This window comes from Sabethes cyaneus, chromosome 1 (assembly GCF_943734655.1).
Source record: "Sabethes cyaneus chromosome 1, idSabCyanKW18_F2, whole genome shotgun sequence".
Lineage (NCBI taxonomy): Eukaryota > Metazoa > Arthropoda > Insecta > Diptera > Culicidae > Sabethes > Sabethes cyaneus.
The window spans coordinates 158,607,504-158,625,080 of record NC_071353.1 but is presented as its reverse complement, the minus strand read 5'-3'; the positions used below and the strand labels follow the sequence as shown (position 1 = coordinate 158,625,080).

The window sequence follows — 17,577 nt, the reverse complement described above, 5'->3', positions numbered from 1 at the left end:
TGGTAGAAATAACTCAAAGGCTTCTCCCATTTCAGCAACCTGTCCACACGCTCCACACATGCGATATTAATCATATTAATAGGGGTATTTTAGGAATTTTCTTGACAATATACTGGCGAAGTATGCTCAAGTGAGTTCTGATAGTTTCGCAGTCTCGATTGTCCTAAAGGGGAGACGTTTTCAACACGAAGAAAAAAGATATTGTAAAGTTTACTTGGAAGCACCAGAAACACTAAATTAGTGTTCACAGATCTGTCTCGTCGTTGAGTTGTGCTGTTACCACGGAAAACGAGAGCAAATTTTTAAGACTGATTTGTTTTGGGAAGAAAATTATCGTGAAAAAGTGCGTGCGTGTAATGGAGGATTCATTTTACCAATCCATGAGAGTCAGAGTTTTGAGAAGGTTTTCAACTGAAGAACATTTGCTTTGGTAAACTCATCTATCAGCATGTTATCAGGAAGAAATATTCGACAAAATAACGAAGTCAATTAGTCATTCGGCTCATTTTACTGACTAAAATCGTGTATCAAATTATAATTTCTATTTTAAATCAAACACAAAGCTGGGCTATAAACGAATGTAAACACAAAGTAAACAGCAACATAGCAAGTATGTAACTTTTACTGAAAATTACACTTCCTAAGCTCCATGCCAAGGGCACCGCGCACCACCATCCTACTGCGTGGGTGTCGTTTTCCCTTGGGGCGAGCCTTTCCATGCGTTCGTGTTTTTTTTCTGCATTATTTTTCCCATTCGCGAATTTGTGTGAATCCTCCACCTTCACAATAATAATGTGTGTGCGCTCAGGTTTCCAGAAGTTATTTTTATTCCCAACCTGCCCACATAACTTCTATTTTACCCTGTGCCGGCCGGGGAGTGCGGTGAAGCATCATGTGGGTCGCTTGCTCCGGATAGTAGTCATGCTGTAAATCCGATGTACCTGCCGATGCGATGTCACCGCTGCTTGTGCGCTGGTTGACTGACTGCCGTGGGAACGATTCATCGAAACTCGCATGTTGGTTGCTGTTAGCTGTTACGTTTCGTGACACGTGACCCGGTCGGGGCGGGGCGGGCCGGGCCGGAGGGTTGGTTGCGTGCGCGACCGCGACCCATTAGGATATTGGGACTGTTGTCTCTCCACCACCCGTCCGAGCGCGGCGGCCGCACTCCCGGCGGCGCAAAAGGGCGGTAATTTAATTTGACACCATTCGCGCGCTCGAAGGGCGCTTGCCGCAGATGCCAACCAACGTCGTCAACCAGGCGCGAGGTGCTGCGGTGGCAGAATGTTCGATTTGGGAGCTTCCAGTCGTTGACTGATAGTGAACCGAAGCACCGGAGCGCGCGCTGATCAGCTGACCAGGTTCGTTGGTTGGTTGAAGAAATGACTTAATTAGTCTGCTTTGGATAAGCGGTGCCGACGAAAGAGTTCAGTGCATTCTTGGTGTTATCCACAACTAACGGGACTAACCTAATATATAGTATGTTGGGAAGTGCTCTTGATACGACAAGGTGGCTCTCCGAGCGGTTGATGATAAGGTTAGTGATGATGACCCCTCTCATTCCGTGACTTCGGTTGAGATTTTTGCCTGATATGAGATTGTTACTCAAACAAGTCTGGTTAATTAGTGTCAACTGCTATCAACAATCGCAGGACTGCTAGTGGAGCTGCAAAGGAAACAGAAACATTGTACAGTTAATGCAGTGACTTGGAAAGTGTGCATTGCACCAGTTGTGGCATCCATCTTTAGTGATGAATTTTCAAGCAAAGTTAAAGTCTTCCGGTTGGTTTAAAGTTTAAACACGCGTCATTGATTATTTGGAGTTGAAAAGCAGCTCAAGATAAAAATTATAAGCACAACAATATATTCATTTAAGTGAGAACAGCTTTACCAACATAATTTAACTGTTTTTGAGATCCAAAAAATGAATGACGCGTATTTGCCTTCCAAAGGAAGAGCAAGAGGAATCGTTGCTCGGAACTCGCAGTTGTCCTTAACCTGGTAAGCAGGACCACCAGTACGTAAGAATACTATTCATTTCAATCCAATTAAGATCAATTTGATTATGATTGACTGAACCCACTATTAACCCTCATTATAACGAGTTGGAATTAAAACTCATCAATCAGCAGCCCTAATTGGACTAGATAACCTGAGACGGAGATGACCTCCAGGAGTCCTTTCGTGTTAAATTCCTTTCGCTTTTTAAGGAACACTATCAGGAAATCGGTTTTCCTTGGGATCATTTGACGTCGTCCCGGTCACGATAAGCAAACAGAAAGGCAGACGGCCAAGTCGGACACGAACGGACGACACAAAAGTGTTTGCCTGATTCTTGGTTCTCGATTCGATGCTTAATTGTCCTCCCACCACCATCGTACGAATCGCCATCCAGTTTGGATTGCAACAATGAAAATAGTGACTGCGGAATCCACCTTGCAGGGTTAGACTGTTGTCTCGTAAAATTATAGATAGATTTTTTCAAAGGGGACATTCCACGTTAAGGGACGAATAATATTAATTTTTTGATTCAAATTTCCCCGTTTTTGCTTTGTGGGAAAAAAGTACGTAAGATTTCCAGACACGGGGTTTCGTAGGTATCCGAAGTTATCAGATTCGCTTCTTCCTAAGGAGTAAGTCTGCATTCTTCAATTGAATTTTGGTTTGACCAGCTCGTTTCACTGCTGGTCTGTGGCAGTCAGAAGGGTGTCTTGGACGACATCTAGTTAACCCGTAGTCAGTTCAGTATTGAGATAATTGGTATTGATAGAGGATCCTTATCTTGATTTGCCCTGCGACTTCTCAGCGAGATATGCTAGGAGTAAAAGTCCCGCTTTTAGGATTCTCTAAAGTTTGCCACTCCTGGCACGTTTTTCGCTAACAGAACTGACAGAATGGGTACATTGACTTGCTTTCTCTCCCGTAGATGCCGTGTTGACTTCTTAGGAACCGGCTTGTCTACGCTACTGAGAAGCTCCGATCTCCAAAAGCGTATGACAAAGCTCGGGAATGAAGAATGTAGTGGCTGCCGGGCCTCTACATGCTGAGAGCCCTGATTTAAGCAGAGTCTTTATTTTTCTCTTCCCGGACCATGTCAGGTTCCTCTTCCATTTTTCCAGGCCTTCCATTTCAAGCCAAGGTTTAATTGTTTCAGCCGACTGACATAGAGATAATCCCTGTCCAGCTAATGCTCCACTTCTATGCTCACGGGGGGTCATGTTGTGGCTCGCATTCTTTCGACAAAACGAAGCTGCCGGAACCCATAATCATATTTTGGTGCTACGAGTCGCTCCCCCCAACCATTCGTCTCTTAGCACGGGTCACCCAACAATTCAGCTTAGGGGAATTGCCGTTCGAGTCTCAAAACAAAGTTTTGCAGTGATGCCCTTCCGGTCGCTTACGAATGCAGGTCAATCGGTTCGCAGCATTCCTCGTAAGCTGGTACATTTGTTGCATCGTTCCAGGGCAGAAAACGAAGAGTATATCAAGAATTTTTTTTGGAACGGTTCGTATCCTATTGGTATCCTGGAATGCGTTAATGTTTCTTCTCACGAGCCTTAGTTGTTCCCGTCCAAATCCTTATTAACCTGTACTTGGCGACGTAGATGGCTCTGCCCGACAGTATAATAGTTTCGCTGAGGCTCACGTAGAAGGCTAAAGGATATAGCGAAACATTTCGTAACGTGAACTTGCATGCCATTTATGAGACGCCTTCGCCAAGTCTGGTCTTAATTTTTCGAAATATGTCGTCGGCAAAAATGAACCTAGAGGAGCACGGCTCGTGAACGAAAAGCATAAATATCAAGAGCCCTAGATGACTACTTCGTGGCACGCCAGATGGCATCTGGCGAAGCAAGGGGAATCAATATCGTTGATGCTGTTAAAAACGGAGTGTTCGGTAAGGTATGATTGGGTCCACTGTGTTGCCCAGTTTGGTAAGCCTACCCGATCAGGAGGCCATAACAAGATTATATCAGTTTTATAACACATTTTGATATTTTTAACATATTATGTTACAAATCGAAAATAAACTAATTAGGAAGCAAATTCAGTTTGTAACAGATTCATATACAAGTAGCACATGAGCCATATAGATTCCACCACTAACAATGACACATTTCGCTTTAATAACAAAATATGTTACTTGCAAAACTTATTTTATTTACCATCATCATTTTTAAAGTATATTAAATACGTCACTTCACAGTTACTAATACTTGCTAATATATCTTTATTAGCTGTGTTATTTTTGGAATATCTTGAAATGTTGACAATTAACCTTTAACACAATGTGTTACAATTAAGATAAAATCATTACATGGTTTGTTATGAATCAGGTATTAGAGGCAGTTTAGTTTTAATTTTTGAAATTTTAACCACTTACGGAGGCTAATTTATATCAACGGTTGTTATAATATGATCGAATATACCAAATTAATAACAATTTGATAGCGAAATAACAAGATCTGTTATAATTTTGTTAGGTCCTCCTGATCGGGTATGCACCTCATTTTTTCTGCTAAAAGTGTGAGCGACGAACTTTATTAAACGCTTTGTTGAAGTCAATGTATATTGCATCAACCTGTCTTCCCATTTCTATCCAGCTTTCCACGAGCGATAATGGCAGATATTGAGCACAAGTGGGCACAATCTTTTGACATTCATTGGAGGAACGTCGAGTTCGCCCTGACGGAGTTACTATGGATACATCATGATTGTTTGTTATTTGAATGTAAAAATGTAAACATTGTTAAATTTTGCAGATCAGCTAAAGAGGAACATAATTGAACGGACAAGAAGTTCTATGGTTTGTGGCTTGGAAGTTTTCGCAAATTTCAGGGAGAATGTCCAAATACGCAACGGAAAGTTTCTTATCAAGTCGAGACGCTGTTCGAGAGCAAACTTAACAACGGCTCGACCAACATGAAGTTAATGTTTGCGTTAATGTGTAATGTTTCTAATGTTTAATTTGCACGATTGTGAAAAAGTATTCTAAGCCAGTGCCTTCAGCAAATTATGGCCGCAAACCACTATAAAAGTTTGAATCCGTTTAGTTATGTTCCACTTCAGCTGATCTGCAAAATTAAACAATGTTTACATTCACTTTTTCTTGCTTTCGTGCCACCGTAAGAGCACCACAATAATAAAATTGGTGGACAAGACACAAACACGTATCACTCTTCCTCCAGGTAAGAGTGATGCGTGTTTGTGTCTTGTCTACCAATTTTATTAATGTTTACATTGTTTTGTTACACTCGAACAACAAACAATCATGGATGTTTCCATAGTAACTCCGCCAGGGCGAACTCGACGGTCCTCCAATGAATGTCAAAAGATTGTGCTCAATATCCGCCATTATCGCTCGTGGAAAGCTAGATACTCTTGATCAGCGAGTTTACACATACCGTGGTTGGGGACAATTTTTTTAAACCTTATTGGTCTTGATGTTCGAAAATTGTAATATTTCCAATGTTGTGTATATTTCCAACCGTATGTATTGGAGTAATACATGCGACTTTCCACAACGTTACCGACACGTTTCGGCTCACGGCACAAAGCCTTTGCGGGATCCGTTTAGTTTCTGGTGGAACTACAAATAACACATTACATTTCACATATCAAATAAATATTTTCATGGTCAAATAATAATAATAATACATACAATACATAATACGGATACAGGCAGCGATAGTTTCGTTGAATCCAAATACAGTACGGTGCGCCTGAGGTTGCAGTAATCCCGTGGGACGGAGAGAACGTTGAGGAGCACGAAAGCCAAGCATCGAAAGAATGTTCGGAGAATCGATTTTTCCGTTGAGCACTTTACAAATACAGCCTGCTGGACTTTCCTGCGTCGGTCTAAGGTATCAAGACCGATGAGGCGACACCGATCAGGATATGACGGAAGGTTCACAGGATCACGCCAAGGAAGATCACGTAGTGCTAAGCGAATGAATCTCTTCTGCACTCGTTCAACTCTCAGGGTCCAGGCGAGTTGATAAGGAGACCAAACCAGGCATGCATTTTCCAGTTGCGGTCTCACCAGAGAGCAATGCAGGGCTTTCAAACAGTATGGATCCTTAAAATCCCGTCCGATCTTGGATATAAAACCGAGCTGCCGGGTTGCTTTGGAAATGACAGTCGAGCGATTAACGTTAAAACTGAGTTTAGGGTCAAGAATAACGCCCAGGTCGTTGACCTTATCAGCTCTCTTGAGTACATAACCATCAATGTTGTACTCGAACAATATTGGGCTGACAGTTCGGTGGAATGTCATGACCTGACACTTTACCGTGCTTACGATGAGCCGGTTCTTACGACACCAGTTAACGAAAATATCCAGCAGTCTTCGATGGACCAAATGGCGAAATATAATTTTAAATTGTCCTCGTACATTAATTTACATCCATCTCCCAAAAGTAAGTATAACGAGAAGAGCAAAGGGCCCATGTTACTGCCCTGAGGTACACCCGATTTGTTGACGAATGCGGAGGAAAAACATGAGTTAAGCTGTACACGTAGCGTTCGATCGCTCAAGTAGGAACTTAACCACTCGACGAAATGTTCCGATGCACCGGAAGAGTTTCCGTAATAGTATTCGATGATCTATGCGGTCATACGCAGCCCTCAGATCCGTGTAAACTGCGTCGATTTGAGATTTCTGCTCCATATGTGAGATGCACGTCGACGTAAAATGCAAAAGATTAGTGCAAACGGATCGTCCTGGCATAAATCCATGCTGATCGAAGGAAATGTAGCTTTTCGTATGAGCGAGAACAACAGCGCTTACAATTATTTCAAAAACCTTACACGGTGCGGAGAGGCTAGTTATGCCACGATAATTTCTTATATTTTGCCGGTCCAAATCGCCGGAAATTTTCTTTGTTCGAAAGATTTGTTAAATATACGACATAACGGTTCTGCCAAAACATCTGCGCAGCGGCGGTAAACAATTGCTGGGATCCCATCTGGACCAGCAGATAGTTTTTTTGCGGCGAGTACAATCATATCCGTTGTGATTTCAAATGTGCTCAGAACAACCAAATTAAGCGGTACAGATTCTGAGGCAATCTCAGCTTCTAACTCAGAGGCGGCACTTTCAGCAAAAGCTGAAGCGAAAAAATAATGTTGTTGGTTGGGAAAAGCCGCCTTGAAATGCACACATGGCAGTTTTCAAGCCGGCACAATAATCCAACATCTTTTCATAACAAGAAAAGATACTATAATTAACAAAATCAAACACTAAACACATAGTTAGATTAAAAACGTTAACAAAAGTCTGCAGAAAATCAAACACTAAAAGTTTAAGGCATGTTCAGTCCGATTGTATGCTATAGCCAGTCGACGAATAGGTTCATGCAGACCGTAGTTTGTGCGATGCGAGTTTAACTGGAACAGACGTTTATGGCGTTGTGGCCGAAGAGGGCAATGTAGTTGAAGCATTGGAAGAATGGTTGGGCAGTCTTAGCTACCATTGAGAATCTTATGAGTCGTTTGAGTCATGATGTCTTTACGTCGTTGTTCCAGAGATTTAATTCCTGTCAGAAGGCAAAGGTCAGCATAAGAAGGTAAGCTGTCATGATTTCTCCATGGTAGAGTAAGGCAGACTCTTAGAATAAAGTGATTATGTACGCATTCAATCTGTTTTATCCAGTTGTCGTAGAACGGATTCCTTGCAGCACAGGCAGTCTCTAAGACCGAGCGCACCAGCGAGCAATAAACGGCTCGCAGGGTACCAGGACCATTGAACTCCTTGCCAATTCTCATGATCAGTCCGAGTTGTCGATTAGCCTTGCTGATAATCATGGAATAGTGCTGTCTAAACGTCAGTTGACTATCCAACACTACATCGTGATCAGTGACTACTTCGCTGCGTTGCAGAGGTATCCCACCAATGCGATAATCGTGAAGCAAAGGCTATTTTTTGCGATGAAAGCTGATTGCGGTGCATTTTGATATACTAAGCGTCACATAATTGCTGAAGCACCAATCTGCGAATAAGTCAATCAACGCTTGAAGTCTATAGCAATCATTGTTAGTTTCGATAAGCTGAAAAATCTTAGTGTCATCTGCGTACAATAATCGTGTGCCAGGTGGTAGTAGCTTGGTTACATCGTTAATGAACAACGAAAAATAAGGGTCCCAGTATACTGCCTTGAGGGACTCCAGAATTGTTACTGAACCAGCCAGATTGTCACGCACCCAACTTTACAGCAATTTTCCGATTTCGTAGATAAGATTCCAGCCACGATACAATCGCAACAGAAGCTCCAAGTTTATCACAGATGGTGTGCCGACAATATCCATCTATGTTAATACTCCTTTTTATGTTGAACATCAAATGATTATACATAATAGCTTCAAAAACTTTCGAGCAGGGAGACAAACATGAAATACCGCGGTACTGTTCCACATTACGTCTATCACCCTTTTTGAACACCGGAAACATAAACGACTCTTTCCAGCTGCTAGAAAACTGTTGGCATCGTGAAAAAAGGTTGAAAATACAGGCAAGCGGTGACTTTAATGTTTCAAAACATTTCTTCAGCAGAACAGCAGGAATGCCCTTAGGTCCGGGGCGATAGGACTCTAGTAGATGCTTTAACAATATGTGCGCTCTATATGACCCTAACCTGGCAAAAACAAATTTTAAGTCGTTAATTCGTAGAGTTTAACTCAACTCATTGGTAGTCTGTGCAGTTCTTCACTGAAGGTTGATTAAAATGAGCAATATTTATGCCCTAGGAGGGCTATCTGCTATTTAGCTACTGTACTGTGTCTCGTTTCTTAATTCAGTTCCACCTTCCTGGTCAGACACTTTCGTGAGCCGCTCCTGAGGTACTCAAAATTACCTGTTTCAGTGTCTTTTCAAGAAAGTAAACGATTTTTATGGCAACCATTTACGACTCTAAGCTCTAAGTTTTCAATAAAAGTCCAGACGTTCAGTAATTTTTAACCAACATGTTCCTGTTAAAGAGAACAAATAGAGTTGATTGTAATCAAAATTGTTGTTTAATTATACCTGATTAATACAAACCACACATTGCTATCTGAGAGCTGCTTCAATAGAACTCGTCGTGCGATGAATTACATATAAACTTTAGCAGCTTTTTCGAAGTATCTTATGTTTCCTTTCTCGAACTGCAAGTTTTTGTATCTTCTGTTTGACTTTTCATAGGCTGTTAGTAATTTTTCCATCATGATTACGTTCACCTCTTTAGATGGAGTTGTATTCCTGTAAAAGCAAAAAAAAGATCATTTTGCTCTGTACAGATTTAGTGAAGAACTTTGTGAAGGTAGACAATAATTTTAGTCAACTTTTCTGTCTCCTCGAGCCTTATTATTGCCGGTGGATCGCCATACTGTTCCATCAGAAAGGTAACAATACTAACTAGAGCACAACCGGCCAACTCCGGCGATAGAACAAACAGATAAACGCAACAAAGATACTGCAATTAATAATCGATTACCGATTCGTACCGCCACCGATTGGGAAGGGGTGTAAATTATGGCACAATTGACTGCAGGTTGACACCGGGCTTGCCGCTAGAGAAAGGTCACCCGAACGATGACCGCGTTCCTGCGCGTCCATCGGACAGTATAATTCCAGCTGGCTAGCATTTCAGTCGAAACAACATTACACAATTCTAACCGTGAGTTTCGTGTTTCGTGTTTTTCAGGGTCATGGAACAGGACCGCCACTCGATTGCGGCCGAAATTCACCCGGACGAGATGATCCCCTTCGACGAGCACGATTTCGTGGCGCACTTCCAGCGGGTTTCCATCTCCGGCGAGGATACGAGCGGCGTGCCGCTCGACGATCTAGAACGTGCTTCGACGCTGCTGGTTAAGGCGCTGGAACTGCGCGTCAAGTACATGTGCAACTCGCATCAGGCCTTCCCGCAGACAACCGCTCGCTTCCTGAAGTCATCACATCCGGAAAAGTATGCCCACCAGGCCAAGAAATCCATTGCCGGTGAGTTGGTTGTTCCGTACAAACACACATACAAAAAAAAACGGACAGTCGGTATGCTTTTTCGGTTCTGCCATTTTTTTCTTTACTTCACCGTTGAAATCGGGAAAGGGAAACATCCTGTTTCCTGTTGACTTTTGGTTTTTTTTCTCTCTAACTTATTTTATTTTACTTTTTTTCTGTATGAACATAAAAATCGTCCGTCGAACCGCGTGCCTTTGTTTTCTTTGGTTTTTGTCGTCGATTCGACGGTGGCTTTCGTGTTCTCTCTCTCTATTGCTTATCGATGGGATTTTTGTGAATTGCTTTTACGGTTAGTCGACGGTTTGTTCAATGTGTGAGAGTGTTTTGTGTGTTTTAACTTTTTTTTTGGTAATTTTCGGAGTGACAATGTTTCTAATTAGTAAGTTGTGCTACACCAGCAGGCTAACAAGACGGCCTTATTTCGGAATCATTGAATTCTAACACTCGTCTTCCAATCAGCGGCAAGCATTTTTCAATGTTGAACACTTTTTCTCGTCAGAAAAGTGGCCGTCTAGCAGATTGTTTAACCTTTTACTGTTTGCCTCCGAACCACCCGATCGTTCCAGATCATCCAGTGAATCCTCCGCAGAGCACCCAGTCGCCGTGGTTGATCGAATTTCCGGAGGACTGCCACTACACGATCCGCGCGAACAATGGCGTTTTTGAGGTGTTTCGGGACGGTGAGGAGAGCACGGAACCGTTCCCGTTCGAGTACACCAAGCTGCCGGAGTTCGTGCAGGACATGCAGATGATGTGCTCGATGATTGCCGACGGGCCGTTGAAGTCGTTCTGCTACCGGCGGCTCAGCTACCTCTACTCCAAGTTTCAGCTGCACGTGCTGTTGAACGAACTGCGTGAACTGGCCTCGCAGAAGGCGGTTCCGCACCGAGATTTCTACAACATCCGCAAGGTGGACACGCACATTCACGCTGCCAGCTGCATGAACCAGAAGCACCTGCTGCGGTTCATCAAGAAAACGCTGAAGAACAGCGCCGATGAGGTTGTGACCGTGACCAAGGGCGAGCAAATGACGCTGGCGCAGGTTTTCCAATCGATGAATCTGACCACGTACGACCTGACGGTCGACATGCTGGACGTCCACGCCGACCGCAACACGTTCCATCGGTTCGATAAGTTCAACGCAAAGTACAATCCCATCGGAGAGTCCCGCCTGCGGGAGGTGTTCCTGAAGACGGACAATTACTTGAATGGAAAGTATTTCGCCAACATAATCAAGGAGGTCGCCAGCGACTTTGAGGAGAGCAAATATCAGAATGCAGAGCTAAGGTTGTCCATTTACGGCAAATCACCGGACGAATGGTACAAGCTGGCCAAGTGGGCCATCCAGGGGGATGTCTACTCCGACAACATTCGCTGGTTGATTCAGATTCCTAGGCTATAGTGAGTCTCTTTTTGTTCTTTTCTCTTAGAAAAAAGTTAAAATTAATGTGTGCTCTAAATTTTAGTGATATTTTCAAGACCAATAAGCTGATGACGTCGTTCCAGCAAATCCTGGACAACGTCTTCAAGCCCCTGTTCGATGCGACCAACAATCCTAGCGAGCATCCGGAGCTGCACAAGTTCCTGCAGTACGTGATCGGGTTCGACTCCGTCGACGACGAATCCAAGCCGGAAAATCCACTGTTCGACAACGACGTCACCACACCGGACCAATGGACGGACGACGAGAATCCGCCCTATGCGTACTACATCTACTACATGTACGCCAACATGACCGTACTGAATCACTTCCGAACGGAGCGTGGAATGAACACGTTCGTTTTGAGACCGCATTGCGGCGAAGCCGGCCCGGTACAGCATTTAGTTTGCGGCTACCTGATGGCGGAGAACATTTCCCATGGTCTGTTGCTCCGCAAAGTTCCCGTTCTTCAGTATCTTTACTATCTTGCACAAATCGGTGAGTTATTCTACCCTTAGAGTGATCCCAATAACTACAATTCAATCAATTCAACAGGTATTGCCATGTCGCCGCTGTCCAACAACTCCCTGTTCTTAAACTACGACCGGAACCCATTCCCGGAGTACCTCGCCCGAGGTCTAGTAGTATCCTTGTCAACGGACGACCCCCTTCAGTTCCACTACACCAAAGTAAGTCAACCTAACCTCAACACCACAAATCCTAACCTCACTCGTTTATTTTTAGGAACCCCTAATGGAAGAGTACAGCATCGCGGCGCAGGTGTGGAAGCTGAGCTCGTGCGACATGTGCGAGCTGGCCCGTAACAGCGTGCTGATGAGTGGCTTTCCGCACAAGATGAAACAGCACTGGCTGGGGCCGAACTACACCCGTGAGGGTGTCGCCGGGAACGACATTACCCGCACGAACGTACCGGACATTCGGGTTGCCTTCCGGCACGAGTCGCTGCTCGACGAGCTGGCGAACATTTTCAAGGTGCACAGCGAGCGGGCGCTCGGGCTGCTGGAATGAGTCGGACTCCTGTGGTGACGACCGTGGCTAGGGGTTGTGGTAGATGACGAAGAACCAAGGGAACAACAACACGAACCAAGGGAGAAATTGAGAATCTTTTGAGCACTCTTTGTTAGAAGAAGAAGAAAAAAATGTTTCGATGCGTGGCAGTAAGTAGAGCAGACAACCGGAGGAGAGTGTTTTGCACTGATTTTTCCACTGATTTCACGGATTATTTATAACCTTGAGATGAATTTATCGTTTGTTAAGCAATTAAGTGTACGTACCATGTATCCGTATAATGTATTGTACTTGGAATGAAGAATATTTCGATTGAAATTGTGAACAAGAAAAAAATCGTTACAATTCTTTGCGGGTGCGAGCTCGCAAAACCAAATTATACCAGTTTCATGTTGTAATCTGTTTTAGTAGCGGATCATACTGTGTTACATCATTGGAATCAATATATCTCGATTTGATGTGTTACTTGCTGAAGTGACTTGCAAGTCTATCAGTAATCCGAAGCAGTCCGGAAATAATTGAAGTCAGGGAAAGCAACAGAAGCTAAATCACTGCTATGTTCTCATATTTCAAATTATTCACCAAGAAAATCACACAAATGTTCGTTGGTTGGTAAAACTATCTGAAACATAAAGAATCCCGAAGCTCAATAACTAATTCTGAAGATGAATAACTTAATCACGGCGATTAATATCTTTGGCTAAGCTCCGACGCTAGGCTAAGCTGAACCACTTCGGACCATCCAATCAACCGCTGATGACTGCAATTTGCAGCCAGGTAACAGGCTTGACTAGCTCGGCACAGATTTCTCCTGGTTGCAGAGGCCTCTCCAGGACAATTTACTTCGGGCGCGCTTCAGCTGTGCCGGATGTGTTGTTTTTTGTCTAACGAAAGCGTCCAAACTTCCAAACTGCCGAACAATATTCGAACAAACAAACAAACATCTTGAAAAGTTCTCCACCAGGTTTATTGTTGCAGGAACATGGCGTCTTCTACTTTTTTTAAGCTTGGAGTTTCTGGTGCCCAGAAATAAACAAAAGGTGAGGCACCCGATGCTTCAGAAGAACGTTTTGGACGCGGAAAAAGAGAGGAATCATATGAAGGCGAATCTGTATTAATACTTAAAACAAAAATATCGGCCGATTAGTTTGAAAATTTCGTGCAACTGGATTTAAAATCAAAGTTGAAATAGGACTAGAAATTAGACTTCGAACTGGCCTAGAAATTAATGTTGAAATTGGACATAAGTTTTAGAGTAATGCGAATTTGGAATTAGACAAGAAATTGGACCTAAACCAGAAATTGAAGTTCTTATTTGAAATAGGAATTAAATTAGACTTCGAATTACATTTGAAAATTAAAGAAATTTGACCTAAAACTGAAATGCAATTAGATTCGAAATTGGGCTTTAAATCGGACAAGCAATTGAACGGGCGATTGAGCTCGGCATTGGACTTTAAATTAAACTTAAATTTAGACTAATTGAAATGAAACTTGAAGCTTTACTTCAAACCGGATATGGTCACGAACAGGCATGTCTAAAAACTGAACCAAACTGCGTGCCGCATTTGAAAACTACCACGAAGTTTATTTGAGACGGTACGCTGTTGCCGTGCCTGATAAAACAACCCGTACGCTGTGAAAAAGCAACCGCGAGCCTTTTCAGTGTTGTTTTTTGCACACCGGGTATTAACACTTCGGAAACACTCGGGAACACTCGGGATGGCGTGTATTTCTACTTCGTAAAAGTTTCTCGGATATATGCTGGACGACCAGCGTGAACTCGTGTCTTTTTGCTTTTCTATTTCTTTCACTCACACGGCCAATTAGAATAAGTATGAAGCGCCTCCATGCGTGTTTTTGCAAGCTTGAAAGTACTCGCCTACGGTGGATTCCGATATCGATAACACTCGGAAATGTGCAAAACCGAGGCCATTGAAAACTTAGACTGAAATTTTTTTAAACCTAACGCCACCGGTGTAATGCTTCTTACGCTTCGTGTTTGTTTGCATGTACGGGAACGGCGTGCAAAACGAAATTAAGTTTGTTGAGTGGTTTTGAGCAATGGTGCCCACGTGTAAGCTCGGTTCGGTGTTTTACCCATGCCTGGTCACGAAATTACCAACGACAGTGTTACTTGAAATTAGGATTGACATTTCTCGTCTTATTCTGTGCTTTCCTGTTTTCTGTTCTGCTTTTTCCTTTTTCCAGTCCTGTTTTTCCACTTTTTGTTCCGTTTTCTGAATCTTTTTGTTTTGGTTTTCGCCTTTCTTCCGTTTCTTTTTCTCTCGCTTTCCTTTTTTTCTGTCCCGTCTTCCCTATTTTATTTTTCCGTTGTTGTTGTTGTTATTTATTTACGATATTTTACACTTTAATAGTGCATTCGTGTCAATTTTTCCGTTGATTTTCAGTCTTTTTCTAAATATTTTTTCACCTTTCCTGTCTTTTCTCATCTCTTTTTCCCTTGTTTACGTTTAAAGTCTTTGTCACATTTCCTTCTCGTTTTTCGTCTCGGTCTGTACTGTCTTAATCTTTTTACTGCCGTTTTCCCATATTTTCTGTCTGACGTTTATTCTGTTTTGGGCTCACTTATTGTCTTTCGCCTCCAGTTTACCTTTTTCATCTCCCGTTTTACGTCTTTTTCTCTCTCGCTTTACCGATTTCTTCAGCCTTATTTCTGTTCCTGTTTTTCTGTCCCATTTTCCAATTTTGTGTCTGATCTTTTATTTTTGTCCGGTATTTCCTCTTCCTCTGTAACTTTTCTCTTCTTTTTCTGTCGCGTTTTTCACCCTTTTTCTGTGTCCTGATTATTCTTTTCCGTTTTTTGCCTTTTTTCTTCCAGTTTTTCTCGTTTCCAGGTGCATTTTTTCTCTTCCCTTGTCTCAGTTTTTGTCCCATTTCAACTTTTTTTCTTTTCAGTCTCGATTTTCGCTTGTCTATTTTTCGTTTTCGTCGTTTCCGTCCTTCCTCATATTAGGTCCTGCGTTTCCTCCTTTTCTGTTTTTCTATCTCGATCGCTTTTTGTCATCCGTTTCCTTTTTTTATTTTTCGATCCCGATTTTGCTCTTTTTCTGTTCTCGTTTCTCAGTTTTCCTTCAGCCGTATTTTCTCCTTATTTCCGTTTTCCCCCTTTTCCGTCCAGCTTTTCATCGTTTTCTTTATGGTTCTTACTTTTCTCTCATTTTTCTTCTTTTCTCTTCTGTTCTCCATCTTTTTCTGTCCATCTCCTCCCGTTTTCCCTCCCATTCTGTCACGGTTTTTCTTTCCTTTTTTCATGCCAGTTTTTGTTCTTTCTGTCTCTTTCGTGTTTATCTAATTTTTGTCATGTTTTCCCCCGGTACTCTTCCATTTTTTCTCCTCGTCTTATTTTTTTTCTTTTTCTAGAGAGCATTAAGAGACGGTACCTCCTCTAAATCCTAAAATTTGCACCTTTTCCTAACTCTATCTGCTTTCCTTCTCGTTTTTCGTTTTTTTCTGTTCCGGTTTTCCTCTTTCAGATGCCCCGTTTTTTCTTCTTTTCTGTCACGTTTATGCTATTTTGGTTCCCTCTTTTCGCTTTGCTCTCAAGGTTTTTCCTTTTCCCTTTCGGTTTTTGTTTTTTTCCTTTTTACTTTTTTTGTTTCGTTTTCCTTGTTTCACTTTTTATGTGCCGTTTTCTTATCCCATTCCCACTTTGTACCATCTTAACCTTTTTATCCGGTATTACATTTTTCCTCTTATTCGTTTCCTCTATCGGCTTTTTTCTCTCTCGTTTGTCTCCTTTTCCCTTTTGGTTTCTCTTGTTTTCTGTTCCGTTTTCTTTTTCTTGGCTTGTTTTCTATATATTTCTTTTCTATTTTATCACCCGTTCTGTCACAATTTTTTCTTGTTCTGTCACGCCTTCACTGTGTTATTATTTCTCCTGATCTCTTTTGTTTTTTCTTCTGTCAGCTATTTCCTTCATCGCTAATTTTCCTGTTTCGTTTTTCGTCCTTTTCTTTCGTTTTTTTCTCATTTTCAGGCCCGTTTTTCCTCTTTTCTGGTCTCGTTCTTTGTTTTCAGCCCCGTCAGCATTTTTGCTTTCATTTGTTCCTTTATTCTTCTTATCATATCCTGCTTTTCTGTGACGTTTCTGTTTTCTATTTTATCCCATTTCTTTTCCGTTTTCTGTTTTTCGTTTACTGTTCTTGTATCTCATTTTTCTTTTTCATGAATTTTCTGCATTTCTGTTGCTTTTTTCTATCCCGTTTTTCTGGTTTTTTCCACGATTTCCTCGTATTCTTTTCTGTGCAGAACTATTTTTAAATATTTTATCTAAACAGAAGATGGGGCACGTGTCCCAGTGTGCCCCAGGCTGGGCACGCCAGTGTCAATAAAGGTCCTCGCAGCGATAAGCTTTCATCGTAGTAATATAGCATGAAAATGAGCGGCCCAAGATAGCTGCCTTGTGGAATACCGGACGTAGAGGTCAGGAAATCAGAAGTAACGTCGAACGATTCGTCTGCACAGGCAGGAAAGTACTCGGCAATGGACGTATTCATGCGGTCAACATTCTGATAGCACAGTTGGAGGTTGGTTGCGTCCCTACTTTCTGCACTGCCCATGGATGCAAAGTTGACGTAAAACCCAAAATGACCAAAATGTACTTTTTCGGTCCTACGCACTCTTAACTATGTTGTTCACATGCCCAATACTCAAACAACATATGTTTGTTCAAAAATATTCGAGAAATTTAGGAAAACTGAGTTACTCTGCTATTGGTTTCACGTAATGCTAATGGTTGACGTAATTCCCCGCATAATCAATCAGCATAGTAACCTATTTGTGTTTGTAGCTTTACGCCAAGTTATGGGAATAATCGTTCAAAAAAACAGTCTGTTTATTCACAGAAACTGGCGTTCGTATTTTTTAAACACAATAAATGAGGAATGAATCATAAAACCCCATCAGTCCTGTTTTGATTAATAAACTCTACTAAATTGACCGATTATTAGATTGAAAAAGTTTATAACAAAGATTCTATGGCTTTAAACGTTTTTCATGATAAAAATGCGTTTTCTCACCAATCATGGTGCTGGTCGTTACGTCGACTATGCATCCATGGGCAGTGCAATACTTTGATTATTGTTTTTACACCCAGTAACACTTCCCG

General features: G+C 42.2%; 1 protein-coding gene across 3 annotated transcripts in view; it reads left to right on the top strand.

Annotated features, from left to right (window-relative positions):
- Window positions 1-12,939, top strand: part of LOC128738384 (AMP deaminase 2) — a 78,256-nt gene extending 65,317 nt beyond the window's left edge. For 2 of the 3 annotated variants that reach the window (XM_053833478.1, XM_053833487.1), the window contains exons 4-8: window positions 9,681-9,976; window positions 10,564-11,398; window positions 11,464-11,915; window positions 11,973-12,106; window positions 12,162-12,938. In XM_053833478.1, the coding sequence (XP_053689453.1) occupies window positions 9,681-9,976; window positions 10,564-11,398; window positions 11,464-11,915; window positions 11,973-12,106; window positions 12,162-12,446 (2,002 nt within the window). In that variant the 3' untranslated portion in view covers window positions 12,447-12,938. Of the gene's footprint in view, window positions 1-9,680; window positions 9,977-10,563; window positions 11,399-11,463; window positions 11,916-11,972; window positions 12,107-12,161 lie in introns of all 3 variants that reach the window. The other variant, XM_053833471.1, reaches the window with a different exon arrangement.
- The last annotated feature ends 4,638 nt before the right edge of the window (window positions 12,940-17,577 follow it).